We start from the raw sequence: 14,846 nt of genomic DNA on the forward strand, positions 1-14,846 counted from the left end.
AAAAATAAAAGCTCTACGTTCTTAATACTCAGTTACTCAGGAAGGCATATGTGAAGTTGTATTTTCTTTGACAGTGTGTTTGTTCTGTTGTATTTGGTCCCATACTCTACAGTGGCATTCCAAAATCTTTCTGAATGAAGTAAAGGTAACTGAGGGAAGCCAGTGTAATTATACAAAAATAGGGTGGTACCATAGTTGAACTGAACATCTTAATTCTGTAATTGAGCTCATTTCTCCTTAAGAAGCATCTAATTGAACATCCTGTCCTCTGCCCTGGTCATCAGCCTCCCTTACTCCTATACAAGAAATCAGTAGTGTTAGGCGGAATCTTGCCTTGCATTTCTGTAACTTAGGTCACTGCGTTTTAAGACAACTCTACTACCTTACAACTAAACAATGAAAGTTTGGAAAGCCCTGGGTGTTTTTTACCCAGGGATTTTTTTTTCTTTTCTGTGTGTGTGTGTGTGTGTGTGTGTGTGTGTGTGTGTGTGTGTAGGAATTTAACCCAGAGGCACTGTACCTCTGAGCTAAACCCCCAGCCCGATTTTATTTATTTGTAAACAGGGTCTCACTAACTTGTGTAGAGCCTCTAAGTTGTCGAGGCTAACTTTGAAACTGTGATCTTCCTGTCTCAGCCTCCCAAGTACTGGGATTACAAGCATATGCCACCATTTCTGGCTTCAAGGATATATATATATATATATATATTTTTTTTTTTTTTTTTTTTTTAATTGAAAGTTGAAAGCCAGGAGTAGTGTTGCACTTTTGTAATCCCAGTAGTTGGGAGGCTGAGACAGGAGAATCACAGGGTTTTTTTAATTTGGGTTTGGTTTTGGTTTTTGCAGTACTGGGGATGGAACCCAGGGGCATTCTACCTCTGAACTACACCACCATTCCTATTTTTTAGTTTTTATATCCTTTTTGAAATAGGTTCTCACTGAGTTGCAAAGGGCCTCTCTAAGTAGCTGAGGCTGTCTGCAAACCAAAACCCTCCTGTCTCTGCCTCCTGAATGCTGGGATTACAAGGGAGAACTACCACGCCCAGCCCAGGGTCACAGGTTCGAAGCCAGCCTCAACAACTCTGAGGCTCACATCAACTTAGCGAGACCCTGTTTCCAAATAAAAAATAAAATGGGTCTGGGGGCATAGATCAGAGGTATAATGCATTGAAAGTTACATAGCAGTTTGAAATGTTGTTTAGTCTTGGTCAAAGACAGTAACACAAATTTGTAGTGTTAAAAATATGAAAGTATAATAAGGAAATCTTTATTTAGTCTGCATTTTTATGGTATAATTTCCAGTAGATCCTACAAAAATGGATATATAATCATTTGAATCCTAATTATAATTATAGAAGTTGCTTATTGCAGTGAATGAAATCTGGAAATGTGTCATGCTTCTTTGATCAATTTGCCTTTCTTAAATCTTATTTTCTGTTCTAGTAACATATGTTGTGTAATTTTCTGAAAAACAAATTGACTTCTGTATAGAATGTATTAACTCACTAGGAAAATTTAAAATTTTTATTTTATTTTATTTTATTTATTTATTTTGGTTAAAGGTTTTGGTGCTGGGGATTGAACCCAGGGACATTCTATCTCTGAGCAACACCCCCAGCCTGATTTTCTATTCTTTACTTTGAAACAGGGTCTGACTAAGTTGCAGAAGGCCTCACTAAGTAGCTGAGGCAGGCCGCGAACCCGGATCCTTCTGTCTCCGCATTCCAAGTATTGGGATTACAAGTGTGCACTGCCACTTCCAGCTGAAAATTTAATTTTTAGGTAGTGGATAACTACCTAACTAACTTAACTAACTAACTTCACTTAACTAACGCTCTTTATTTTTCTCTTTGATTACCTCAAAAAAATTACTCTTCAGTTCTTTTTTTTTTACAGTTAGAAAAAAAAGTACTTTAGACTTTAAAATGTGTGCCAACAAAGGCACAAAATCAAAATAACAGTTAAAGGAACTCATTTTACTCATATTATTTTACCTTTTTGTTGATCCCATGCAAAAACTATCTTTAGCAACTTCATTTTACTAACAGAGAAACTCTAGTAGGTTTGATACTAAGACTTGCATGTGCCTCTTAGCAAGATCCCTCATGGTCTCTATCACATTGCAGCCTTTGTTAAGAAAAGAAACCAGCAGAAGCACATGTGTTACCAAGTCCCTGCTTTCCTACAAGGATCTGGTACATTGAGGAAGAGTAAAATACATTATTTTTAAAATACATTAGTCTGGCAAGATACTTTTTTTCTTTTTTTCAGTACTGGAGATGGCAGCCAGGGGCCAGGGGCATCCTACCTCTGAGCTACATCCCCAGCCCTATTTTTTAGTCTGTATTTTGAAACAGGATTTCCCTAAGTTGCTGAGGTCCTCACTAAGTAGCTGATACTGTCCATGAACCACAATCCTCCTGTCTCAGCCTCCCCAAGTACTGGGATTATAAGCGTGCACCACCACGCCCAGCTTTCTGGGGTTCCTGGAAGCCCTTCAACCTCCGGGCTACACTCCCAGACCTATTTTTACATTTTTATTTGGAAACAGGGTCTCCTAAGCCAGCGCGCGCGGCTGGCTTCGAACCTGCGCGATCCTCCTGTCTCTGCCTCCCAAGCGCGGGGATTACAAGCGTGTGCCACCACGCCCGGCACAGTTTTCTTTTTTTAACAAAGAGAAGGGATGCAATTTTTCTCCTCTTCAAATGAAGGTTTATTGTTTTTCACTCTGGTTATCTTAAAAGAAAAAGTATGTTAATTAAAGTACTTTGCAGATCTTTGTGTGATGAATGTGATTACTACATATATTTTCATTGAAATGACTTGTTTATTATCTTTTGTATGTTTTATTTATGATTTTTACCTTCCTTTTGGAGATGAGAAAATTTAAAGGATAATTTTGGCAAGGTACAAGAAAGAAATTTGCTACTGCTGTTGGGATAACTTAATTGCGATTATCCTATCTTAATACCATGCTTAAACCTGATTTTGATCTGATAATTCAAAGAATAAGAATGAAGAAAATTTTATGGGTTAGCATTTTCTTACATCTAAATGTTGTGTAAGAAGAGATGGAGAAGTATGAAGATGATTGAAGTGAAGATCACTTGCCTTACATTTATGATTATGCCGGGCGTGGTGGTGCATGCTTATCATCCCAGCATTTGGGAGGCTGAGACCTGAGTTATCAAAAAAGATCAAAGAGCCAGGTGTGGTGGTACATGCCTATAATCTCAGTACTTGGGAAGCTGAGGCAGGAGAATTTAGTGAGAGTATTTCAAATTTTATAGAATGCAGGAGGGCCAGGCATAGTTGTAATCCCAGTGCTTGGGAGGCTGAGACAGGATCGCACAGGTTCGAAGCCAGCCTCAGCTCTTAGTGAGGCTCTCAGCAACTTAGTGAGATCCCGTTTCCAAATAAAATATAAAATAGGGCTTGGAGTATAGCCCGGAGGTAGAAAGGCCCCTGGCTTCTCTAGTGCCACCAAAAAAACAAAATTACAGGAGCAAGGAGTGTGGCTCAGTGGTAGTATACCCCCACATTCAGTCCCCAGTACCTCCCACTACCACACTCACAGATCAAAGGGGCTTCCAAATTAAAAAAAAAAAAAAATTTTTTTTTTTTTTTTACTTACCTACTACCATACTAGGCACTTACTTAGAACAAAAAAGGTTAGAATTCACATGCCAAGGACTTAAATGCTAGGTGAAATTCACTTCCTTGACTAGAGTTTGAAACTTTTATTACTATATTTTTTGGATGCTCTCAGGGTGACCATATTCACTCGTTTTGAATAATAGATAATACAGTACTTTTACATATACTTTTCTCAAGAATTTAAATATAATTGCCTAATGTGAAATATATTCTGTTGCCTACAAAATAATCATGTGAAGATGTGACCCCTTCAGCCTTTACCCAGTGGTCTTGGTGAAATCTGTCCCTTGCCGGTTACCACAGCCTGCATGTCTCAGGATGGAGTCAGCTGGTCACTGTAGTCAAAGTTTAGCCGTGGCAGTTTGGCTTTACTTTTGAATAAATGTGACACCAAATAACTTCCTCAGAAGCAGAACCAAAGCGATTATCTCTGATCTATGTGCAGACCTTTCCTGCTCGACTCCAGAAACAAAACATATTTTAGAATACTCAGTTTTGTGGTTTTCCAAAAAATATTAAGAGACTTATTGCTAGTCGAGAAGTCTTAATTTCTAGTAAGACAGCGTATAACGTTCATTGTAAGGTGTTCTGGACCTGAAACTTCTCTTCAGCAGCATTGAAACAATGACCTTTGGTTGCCATCTGAGGTATCTCAGAGTTCCTTGCTGGTGGGTCACTCGGTTCTTTTGTAGAAATGCCCTGCCTTCTATTTATTTACCACGTGGCCCACTTCTTGCAAGACTTGTTTTATATCAGATTATCTTATTTTAACCTCCTCAAGGTGGATCTTGTAGGACTTGAGTCAGTTAAAGAATTTTAGTTTCAGTTCTATTTTGGTTTCTTTGGGAAAATCTTTTGTAGTGTCTCCTCTTTTACCTCTCCCTCTCGTACCTACAAAATGTTCCTACCCAGACATTTCTTGAAAAGTTTATTTATCGATGACCTTAAGTTCAGTTGCTCATTAGACGTTTTACTTTGTTCTAGAGACAGGAGCCAGCATTTTCTTTAATTTCTTTGTCTCAGTTAGGTTGTCTTGGTAACTGATGAAGCATGAAATTTTTGGCAACTACCTTCTTCCACATTACCTAATACCATCATTATGTTAGTGATGTTTGATCTAGCCTAAAATTTATTATAATCTAATACAGAAATCAAGGCTATTTATTTATTTATTTATTTATTTATCTGCGGTCCTGGGAATGGAATCCAGGGGCATTCTACCTCTGACACCCTCACCCCCAGTTTTTATTGTTTATTTTTTATATTTATGAGAGTGGGGATGGAACCCAGGGGCAATTGACCTCCTTGCTACACCCCCTTCCCTATTTTTTATTCTTTATTTTGAAATAAGGTCTCACAAAGTTGCAGAGAGTCTCACTAAGTAGCCAAGGCTAGCTTCGAACCTGTGTGATCTTCCTGTTTCAGCCTCCCAAGTGCTGGGATTACAAGCGTGTACCACCACGCTAGGCTGAAGATGATACTTTCATTTAGAAAGAATTTAAATGCTGGGTATGGTGATAACAAAACTGTGATCCCAGTACTTGGCAGGATTGCTGGTTTGGAGATGGTGTGTGGTAATTTAGGAGACCCTGTTTCAAAATAAAAAAATAAAGCCTTGCGTGGTGGCACATGCTTGTATCCCAGCATTCGGGAGGCTGAGACCGAAGAATCGTGGTTTGTGGACAGCCTCAGCTACTCTGCAACTCAGTGAGACCCAGTTTGAAAATAAAGAATAAAACAGGGCAGGGGGTGTAACTCTGTGGTCAAATGCCCCTGGGTTCTACCCCCAGATCTGCAATAAATAAGTAAATAAATAAATAAATAATAGGGCTGTGGTTGTAGCTCAGAGGTAGAATGTCCCTGAGTTTGATTGCCAATTGCCAGTATCACCCATCCCCCCCAAAAAAGAGCTTACATAAAAATTAAAGCTCTGGAGCAGGGCATGGTGGCGCACGTTTGTAATCCCCGCCCTTGAAAGGCGGAGACAGGAGGATCGCGCAGGTTCGAAGCCAGCCGCGCTGGCTTAAGAGACCCTGTTTCCAAATAAAAATATAAAATAGGCCTGGGAGTGTAGCCCGGAGGTAGAAGGGCTCCCAGGAACCCCAGTACCACAAAAAAAAAAAAAAAAAAGATTAAAGCTCTGTAATTAAAAGTTAAACTTGAGCTGGGCGTGGTGGCGCATGCTTGTAATCCCAGCATTTGGGAGGCTGAGACAGGAGGATCGCAGTTCGTGGACAGCCTCAGCTACTTAGTGAGGCCCTCTGCAACTCAGTGAGACCCTGTTTCAAAATAAAGAATAAAAAATAGGGCAGGGGGTGTAGCTCGGAGGTTGAATGCCCCTGGGTTCCATCCCCAGACCCACACAAAAAATAAATAAATAAATAAAAAGTTAAACTTTAAAATAATCATGGAAGCCAGACGTGGTGGTGCACGCTTGTAATCCCCGCACTTGGGAGGCTGAGACAGGAGGATCACACAGATTCGAAGCCAGCCTCAGCTACTTAGTGAGGCTCTCAGTAACTTAGTGAGACCCTGTTTCCAAAAGTAGGTCTGGGAGTATAGCCCAGAGGTAGAAAGCCTCTGGGTTCCACCCCCAGTACCACAAAAAAAAAAAAAAGAAAGAAAGAAAAAGAATCATGGAAAATATTTTACAGAGGTCTTTGCCTCATTTATTGGTGTATTTCACCAATTATTTTCATGCTTTCTGGAGACAGTAAAAGCAAATAATTCTCCACAGAGATTTTTTTTTTTCCGGGTCTGGGGATGGAACTCAGAGGCATTCAACCTCTGAGCTACACCTCCTGCCCTACTTTTTATTTTTTTATTCTTTATTTTGAAACTTTGCAAAGGGTTTTAGTAAGTACCTGAGGCTGTCTGCGAATCACGATCCTCCGGTCTCAGCCTCCCAAATGCTGGGATTATAAGCCTGGCTCCACAGCAATAAATTTTTTTTAAATCCTTCAGTTTACCTCTAATGTTAATGTTTTCTAAACTGTAGTCCCTGGCAATGAATTTTAGAAATAAGGACAAGTATAACAATTGTTTGTAAACAAATAAGCTTCATTCTCTTATGTTTTTCTCAATCTTCTTATCTGCTAATTCTTAATAGTTCTGGATATAGATATTTCAGCATAGAGCCCTGAGTAATTTCTTCAAGTGACTACCTTTTTAGTGTTTATTTGAATTATGTGATACTTTCAGCTTTCGAATTAGGAGGGTAGGAGGTTAAAGATGTCTTGCCTAATGATCTACCAAGAATAGCTATATTACTCTGTTCTCAGTTTACAGATTATAAGAACAAAGTGTGGTATATCCTTAATAATATCCAGCTTAATTGAGTATAAGTGAATGTTGAGGCATGGGGTTTTGTCCCCTCTTGTTTTGGGAAGAAAGATTTGCCCATTTTGCTCACATCCTAGTTTAGATATTTCAGAGCCAGCATTTGCTTAACTTCTTAGGTCTCTAGTTGGAATTCACAGCATAGTGGAAAATGCTTGCAGATAATTCTGTGAAATAGTAGAAACTTCAGTTGCTTCCTCATATTTCTTCAGGGCAGTGATCACAACCAGATTCAACGTATCACAATGCAGCGGATACCATGGTAGCGGCCGTCGCTGATTGCTTTTACCATGTTGGATCCATTGTCAGTCTCAGAGACCTACTTCCAGCTAGGTGCCTTGAACTCAAATAGCTTTTCACACAGACTTCAGGATGTGAGCTAAGGTATGGCCTTTTTTCGTGAGCTGGGCCTACATATGGGTTGACAGTAACCTGCAACTTCAGTTGCAATCACGGATAGGCAGATAGTGTGTGTTCTCTATATATTTGAAATACTGTCACTTTGGGGGAGATTATCCCCTTTTTTCTTTATGTTTTTGTCAGAGACCCTATTCAAATAAAATTCTGATTAGATCCTGTATAAAAGTCTAAGATATATATGATTTATTTTATGCATTTGGTGTACAAAAGTTTTTAAAGCTTCTCTGAACTCTTGTACTTTTTTTTTACTGAATTTTAAAATTAAAAAATACACAAAATGTACCATCCTGTTTACATTAATAACCAACTTCCTAATTTTCTTTTTAAAACTGAACTTAGGAATTGGTATTCATGAATAGGGCTTTAAAAATTTTAAGAATCAGGCTAACATGTATATCAGTAAGATGAAGGCAGTAAATCCTCAATTGCAGTAACACAGTTCACCTCCACACCTGAGGTTCTTATTTCTTTAAGGAGAATATCTTTTCTGGGAAAACAAGCTTCAATTTTATATCTTTCTTCTCTGCTTTCCTAGGTATGTTTCTTTAAGTGAAATTTTTATTTAGAGTACAGTGGATCAGCTGGTTGGTGCTATACTTGGGAAGTCACCTATATTTTATTATAACTATAACCATAACTTTTCTTAAACAACTTGATATTTTCTTATAATTCAATGGCTCAAGTACTTAAGAGGTTTTTTTTTTAACTCAGTAGAAGAATCATTTACAGTCGGAGAGAGAAAAGTTCCCATGACTTCAAAGGAGATACAGTTGAGTTTTGTACTTCTCTTGGTTCTCAGTGTTTGTCGCTGGTTATTAATAGCTTTTGGTAGATAGAATTGAGAATTTGTCTCAGCTTCTCTACCAGAATCGCTTCTGTATTAAGAAATGGCCACACGTCAGCATAGTGGTGCACACTTGTAATCCAGTACTTGGGAGGCTGAGACAGTAAAGAGGATCACAGGTTTGAAGCCAACCCCAGCAACCTATCAAGACCCTGTTTCCAAATAAAAAAACAAAAAATAGGTCTGGGGTTGTATCCCAGAGATAGAAGGCCCCTGAATTCCATCCACAGTACTTTAGGAGAAAAAAAACAAAAGAGGAAGAAATTGTTAGATTATTGAACTTTATAGTAACTTTTATATAATAATCATAAAAATACAGTATCTTAGTTGATTCTATCAATAAAAATGTTTAGTATTTTATGTTTTAAAACATGCACTATACTCTCCATATGCATGCCAATACACATATAGAAGTTGATGGCCAGCTGGGCGTGGTAGTAATCCTAGCATTCAAGAGGCTGCAACAGGAGGATCACGGTTCGCGGACAGCCTCAGCTACTTAGTGAGGCCTTCTGCAAATTAGTGAGACCCTGTTTCAAAATAAAGAATAATAATAAAAGGGCTGAGGGTATAGCTTGGGGGTAGAATGCCCCTGGGTTCCATCTCCAGTACTGCCAAAAAAAAAGTTGATGGCCATTAGTGAGGCCCTCCACAAATTAGTGAGACCCTGTTTTCAAATAAAGAATAAAAAAAGGACTGGTAATGTAGCTCAGAAGTAGAATGCTCCTGGGTTTGAGCCCCAGTACCACACTCACACCAAAGGAGGTTGATGGCCAAAACGTTGACAGTACAATATATACCTAGTGGTTCTACTGTCTGGCGAAGGAAAGTAGGTATGTGTTCTCTAGTTTCTTGTATCTCAAGAAAGATAAGGTGAGAACACAAGAGGAAAGGCATTAATCCAGTGACAAATTGTTCCTCTTTAGTTAAGTCATCTAACCAGGGGAGATGGCATAATATCTTCTATTGTTAGAAACATTTGTGGCCACTAGTGTTTTTCCACCCCTTGGGAACCACATTCAAAGCACGCACATCATATTTTACCCACTTGCTCTTGCTTCCCAAGTGAATGGCTTCTTTACTACTTACTACCTGCCTGTGGTTAAGCATTGAGTAGCTTCTGAGCAGATTTTTGTCTTTGTCATAAAGGTTCCTTTTTACATAGATGGCTTATTATTTGATTAAAGGTTCCTCCCCAGTTTGTTCTCCTTATAGTTCTCTACAGCTCCATAGCCACTTTGTGAGATGTAACCCCAGTACTTGGGAGGCTGCAACAGGATGATTAAAGGTTTGAGGACAGCGTCAGCAATTTGGTGAGGTCCTCAGCAACTTAGTAAGACCCTGTTTACAAATAAAAAGGTCTAGGGGTGTATGTAGCTCAGAGGAAGAATGCCCCTGGATTCAGTCCTCAGAGACATACAAATGCACACATACAATGGGAAAAATTTTTTGTTGGTAGAGATACAACTAATAAAATAAGTGCTGAATAGTTTAGGTTATAGTTTAGCAGAAATATTTTAAATGCCTTTACATATATGTGATTTTGTTTTAAAATTTTCTTTCTGAGTCGGGCGTGGTGGTGCACGCTTATAATCCCAGCATTTGGGAGGCTGAGACTGGAAGATAGCGGTTCGTGGACAGCCTCAGCTACTTAGTGAGGCCCTCAGCAACTCAGTGAGACCCAGTTTCAAAATAAAGAATAAAAAATAGGGCGGGGGGTGTAGCTTGGAGGTTGAATGCCCCTGTGTTCTACATCCCCAGACCCACCCCCAAAAAAAAAATTCTTTCAGAATTAATGAAGATGCAGATATTTTAGAATATAAGCAACAGAAGTGCTGTGTGAATAAGATGTGTTAAGAGTTGAAATAGAAAATGTGATTTTTAGTGAATCTTATTTTAACCTACTACTACGTTCATCTAGAAAATTTTAAGAAACATATTTATGCCTGAGACACTGAAACCATCCTTTTAGAATTATTTGATTAAATAAATTATTTGATCAAAGCTTGGGTGCATTTTAGATCCTGATAAGAAGTAATATCTTTAAAATGATCATGTCCTTAGACTTAGTGTTTCATTAAAGGTACAGTGTATAAAAGCACATGTGGTAAGATATTCAATTGTTAACTACATTTTACTCTGAAATAATATTTTTTTTTATTCTTGGAAAATTATATACTCTGAGGAAAATAAAATAGTACTTTATATGTGGTTCTTTGAATCCCAATTCAAGTACAGAAGAGAGCCATCCTGTTTTTAATTAGAAGATTAAAGTCGGTATAACTTTATTAGCCTAGGCATTAGCCTATGGCTTCTGAAAAATAATGAATATAACTTAAACTATGCCTACTACATATCACATAAGATAAATGTGGTGCATACTCTTTTTTTTTTTTAGCTGCTGTTATAATGGAGCTGTTTGCTTTAAGTCCTAAAATCCTAATTTTTCTTGGATTTCTTTTCATATTTAAAAAATATTCAGATCTAAAAGGGAAAATGTTAAGACAGGAGTAAAAGCAGATGCATCTGATCAAGAGCCAGAAGGGCTTACTCTTTTGGTTCCAGACATCCAAAAGACTGCTGAGATCGTCTATGCGGCCACCACCAGCTTGCGGCAGGCTAATCAAGGTATGAGGCTCTTCCTCTTTGTGACTTCCCGTTGGGCCTGCTGAAAGTGGCTGGCTTTTTCTTACTGCTTTACAGTAATGGTTTTTAGGCAAGCTCATTTACTTAAAAAGTTTGTTGTCTGTCAGGTTTTATTCCTTGTCAGGTTTCAGTTCTAAATATTACCTAATTTTAAAATATTTATCTCTATTACATATGACAGCTAAGACTAAATTTAGTGGACTAAGAGTGTGCATCATAAATTCTTATCACTGAAATTGAAAAATGCTATTTTCTTAGATAGGAAATCATCCATTAAGACTATGTATGAGAATTTAGTTTAAATCGACATTTCATATATTAGCAATAGAAGAGAACAATGATACTATTATCATTTGGCTTGCTTCTGTGATTTTTAAAGTTGATTATATTTTTGTCCTATTATAATTTGAAATTTAAAAATTCCTTTATTTTTTTTAGAAATCTTAACATGGTAAAAAAGATAATTATGAAGAGTTTGGCAATTTTTTGGAATTAGAATTTTATACTATAAAAGTAAATTGCTTTTAATTTCATCCTCAAAATATATATACTTACATTATCTTATACTCTTAAATAACAGAAAAGAAATTAGGTGAATACTCAAAGAAGGTGGCTATGAAACCAAAACCTTTGTCAGTATTAAAATCACTTGAAGAAAAATATGTGGTTGTTATGAAGAAACTACAGTTTGGTAAGTTGAAACTTTTCATTTGTTAATATTATTTGGGGGTTTGTTTTAATAGTGCTATTGAAACAAGTTCTTTGTAAAGAATTTTAAGACTTGCTTATAACATAAATTATACTTATGTATACATGGAAATTTTTTTCTTTCTTTTTTTGTGGTACTGGGGATTGAACCCAGGGGTACCTCTGAGCTCTATCCCCAACCCTGTTTTTTAGGTGGTACTGGGGTTCCTGGAAGCCCTTCTACCTCCGGGCTACACTCCCAGACCTATTTTTTATACTTTTTTATTTGGAAACAGGGTCTCCTAAGCCAGCGCGCGCGGCTGGCTTCGAACCTGTGCGATCCTCCTGTCTCTGCCTCCCAAGCGCGGGGATTACAAGCGTGCGCCACCACACCCGGCTCCAACCCTGTTTTTTATTCTTTATTTTTGAAACAGGGGTGCTAAAGGCCTCACTAAGTAGCTGAGGCTAACAAGTGGTTTTAATTTAGTATAATAATATATTTGAATACCTTTGCTTTATATGTATCAGCAAAGGACGAAGCAAATATGAAAGTTCAAGCCTATTTTTTTCTGCTGTATTCATATCTTACAAAGAATAACTTTTTTTTTTCTTTTTTGGTACTGAAGGTTTAACCTAGAAGCTATGTTGATGAGGGCCTCACTGAGTTGCTGAGGCTGGCCTGGAACCTGCAATCTTCCTTTTTAAGCCTCCCCAAGTACTGGGATTATAGGAGTGTGCCACTATACCCTGCTAAAGGACAACTTTTTAAGTCCTTTCAAGTCTACTCAAGTAAATAATTTAGAATTAGCTTATTAATTACATTAAGTCAGAGTACTTGGAAAATGGTTTTCCCCCCCTCTCCTGAAGTCATAAATGCCAGCCTGCAGCTGGGTGGGGTGACGTTTACTTATAATCTCTGTACTTGGGAGGCTGAGACAGGAGGATCATAGATTCCAGGCCAGCCTCAGCAACTTAGTGAGGCTCTTTGCAATTTAGAGAGATCCTGTGTCAAACCAAAAAATAAAATAGGGTTAGGAGTATAGCTTGGAGGTAGAAGACCCCTGGGTTTCATCCTCTGTACCACCAAAAAAAAAAAAAATTCATATTTAAATGAAATATATTGAGAGTACTTTGTACTGTTTCATATTCTGAGTTGCTTTCATAAAATATTATATCCAACTTACACTACTGTGTGTGTGTGTGTGTGTGTGTGTGTGTGTGTGTGTGTGTGTGTGTGTGTTTTCTGGATAATGAATCCAGGCAGGGGCATTCATCCTTTGAGCTGTACCCCAAACCCAATTTTATTTTTTATTTAGAAACAGGATCTCAAAAAGGTGCTGAGCAGGCTGGGCGTGGTGGTGCGCACTTGCAATCTCAGCATTTGTGAGGCTGAGACAGGAGGATCGCAATTCGTGGCTAGCCCCAGCTACTTAGGCCCCCTTTTTTTATGGTACTGGGGGGTGGAACCCAGGTGCTTTCTACCTCCAGGCTATACTCCCAGACCTATTTTATGATTTATTTGGAAACAGGGTCGTCACCACCATGCCCTGTGACTTAATGAGGCCCTTTACAACTCAGTGAGACCCTGTTTCAAAATCAATAATAAAAATAGGGCTGGAAGCTGGGCGTGGTGGCGCATGCTTGAAATCCCAGCATTTGGGAGGCTGAGAAAGGAAGATCCAGGTTCGTGGCTAGCTTCAGCTGCTTAGGCCCTCCCTCCTCGACTTAGTATGACCCTGTTTCAAAATAAAGAATAAAAAATAGGGCCAGTGGGGTAGCCGGGAGGTAGAATGACCCTGGGTTCTATCCCCAGTATAGCCTTGCTAAGTTGCCAAGGGTAACTGCAAACCTGCAAATTATTTTCTCTCAGCCTCTTAAGTACTAGGACTACAGGCATGCACCATCATGTCAAACTCTATACACTACTTCTCTGTGTGTGTGTGGTACTGGAGATTGAACCTAGAGGCATTCTACCTCTGAGATACACCTCCAGCCCTATTTTAGTTTTATTTTGAAAGAGAGTCTCAGTAGGTTGATGAAAGTCTACTTACTGAGTCAGCCCTCGATCCTGCGATCATCCTGTCTCAGCCTCTCAAGTACTGGGATTACAAGCGTGCGTCACCACACCCGCTCCATCCATCTTTTCTATTCCAGCTAACAGTGTTGGTGTGTGTAGGCAGGCATTCTGTGAGCATTTCTAGTTGCTTTCTTCTACATTAAAGTCCTAGCTACTTGGAGTAGAAGTGATGCTAATTATTTATTAGTGTTATATATGTCATCACAACATCTGTCTTCCACTCTGGTTTTCTTTTGCTGAGTATTCTTTTCTTTGCCTGCCTTCTTATAGATACATTTGAGATGGTTTCTGAAGATGAAGATGGGAAATTGGGTTTTAAAGTAAATTACCACTACATGTCTCAGGTGAAAAATGCAAATGATGCCAACAGCGCTGCCCGAGCCCGCCGCCTGGCCCAGGAGGCCGTCACGCTCTCCACCTCCCTGCCTCTGTCCTCCTCCTCCAGCGTGTTTGTGCGCTGTGATGAGGAGCGGCTGGACATCATGAAGGTAGGAAGTGCAGCTTGTCCCTATCTCCACACCTCAGTTACGCAGCTGCTCGTTTGGAGCCGTAGACAAAAGTATGAATTTTAAAAATCTAGTAATAATTTTGTTGACCACTTTGAATGTCAGTAAAAGAAGTCTGTTTATAATGTCAGTTCAGGATATGTAGGTCAGACTGATGTTCAAAATAAAAAGTTAGCCAGGCGTGGTGGCGCACATTTGTAATCCCCGTGCTTGGGAGGCAGAGACAAGAGGATCGCGCTGGTTCGAAGCCAGCCGCCCTGGCTTAAGAGACCCTGTTTCCAAATAAAAATATAAAATAGGTCTGGGAGTGTAGCCTGGAGGTAGAAGGGTTCCATCCCCAGTACCACCAAAAATAAATAAATAAATAAATAAATAAATAAATAAATAAATAAATAATAAAAAGTTAGCTGAGTGTGGTGGTGCAGGACTGTAATCCTAGTACTTGGGAAGCTGAGACAGGAGGGTCATAGATTCGAAGACAACCTCAGCAAATAGTGAGATTCTCAGCAACCTAGTGAGACCCTGTTTCAAAATAAAAAATTAAAAAACAAGTGGCTAGGTGTGGTGGTGCACACTTGTAATCTCAGTGCTTGGGAGGCTGAGATAGGAGGATCGCACAGGTTCGAAACCAGCCTCAACTACTTAGTGAGGCTCTCAGCAATTTAGTGAGA

General features: G+C 38.9%; 1 protein-coding gene across 4 annotated transcripts in view; it reads left to right on the plus strand.

Annotated features, from left to right (window-relative positions):
• Positions 1 to 14,846, plus strand: part of BIRC6 (baculoviral IAP repeat containing 6) — a gene marked incomplete at both ends in the record, with an annotated part of 235,428 nt that overhangs the window by 207,322 nt on the left and 13,260 nt on the right. For all 4 annotated transcript variants that reach the window (XM_080711761.1, XM_080711762.1, XM_080711763.1 and 1 more), the window contains 3 exons: positions 10,742 to 10,887; positions 11,486 to 11,596; positions 13,940 to 14,157. In XM_080711761.1, coding sequence (XP_080567887.1) covers positions 10,742 to 10,887; positions 11,486 to 11,596; positions 13,940 to 14,157 — 475 coding nt within the window. The remainder of the gene's footprint in view (positions 1 to 10,741; positions 10,888 to 11,485; positions 11,597 to 13,939; positions 14,158 to 14,846) is intronic.

Source organism: Muscardinus avellanarius (assembly GCF_963383645.1).
Source record: "Muscardinus avellanarius genome assembly, chromosome: 15".
In the NCBI taxonomy this organism is placed as follows: Eukaryota; Metazoa; Chordata; class Mammalia; order Rodentia; family Gliridae; genus Muscardinus; species Muscardinus avellanarius.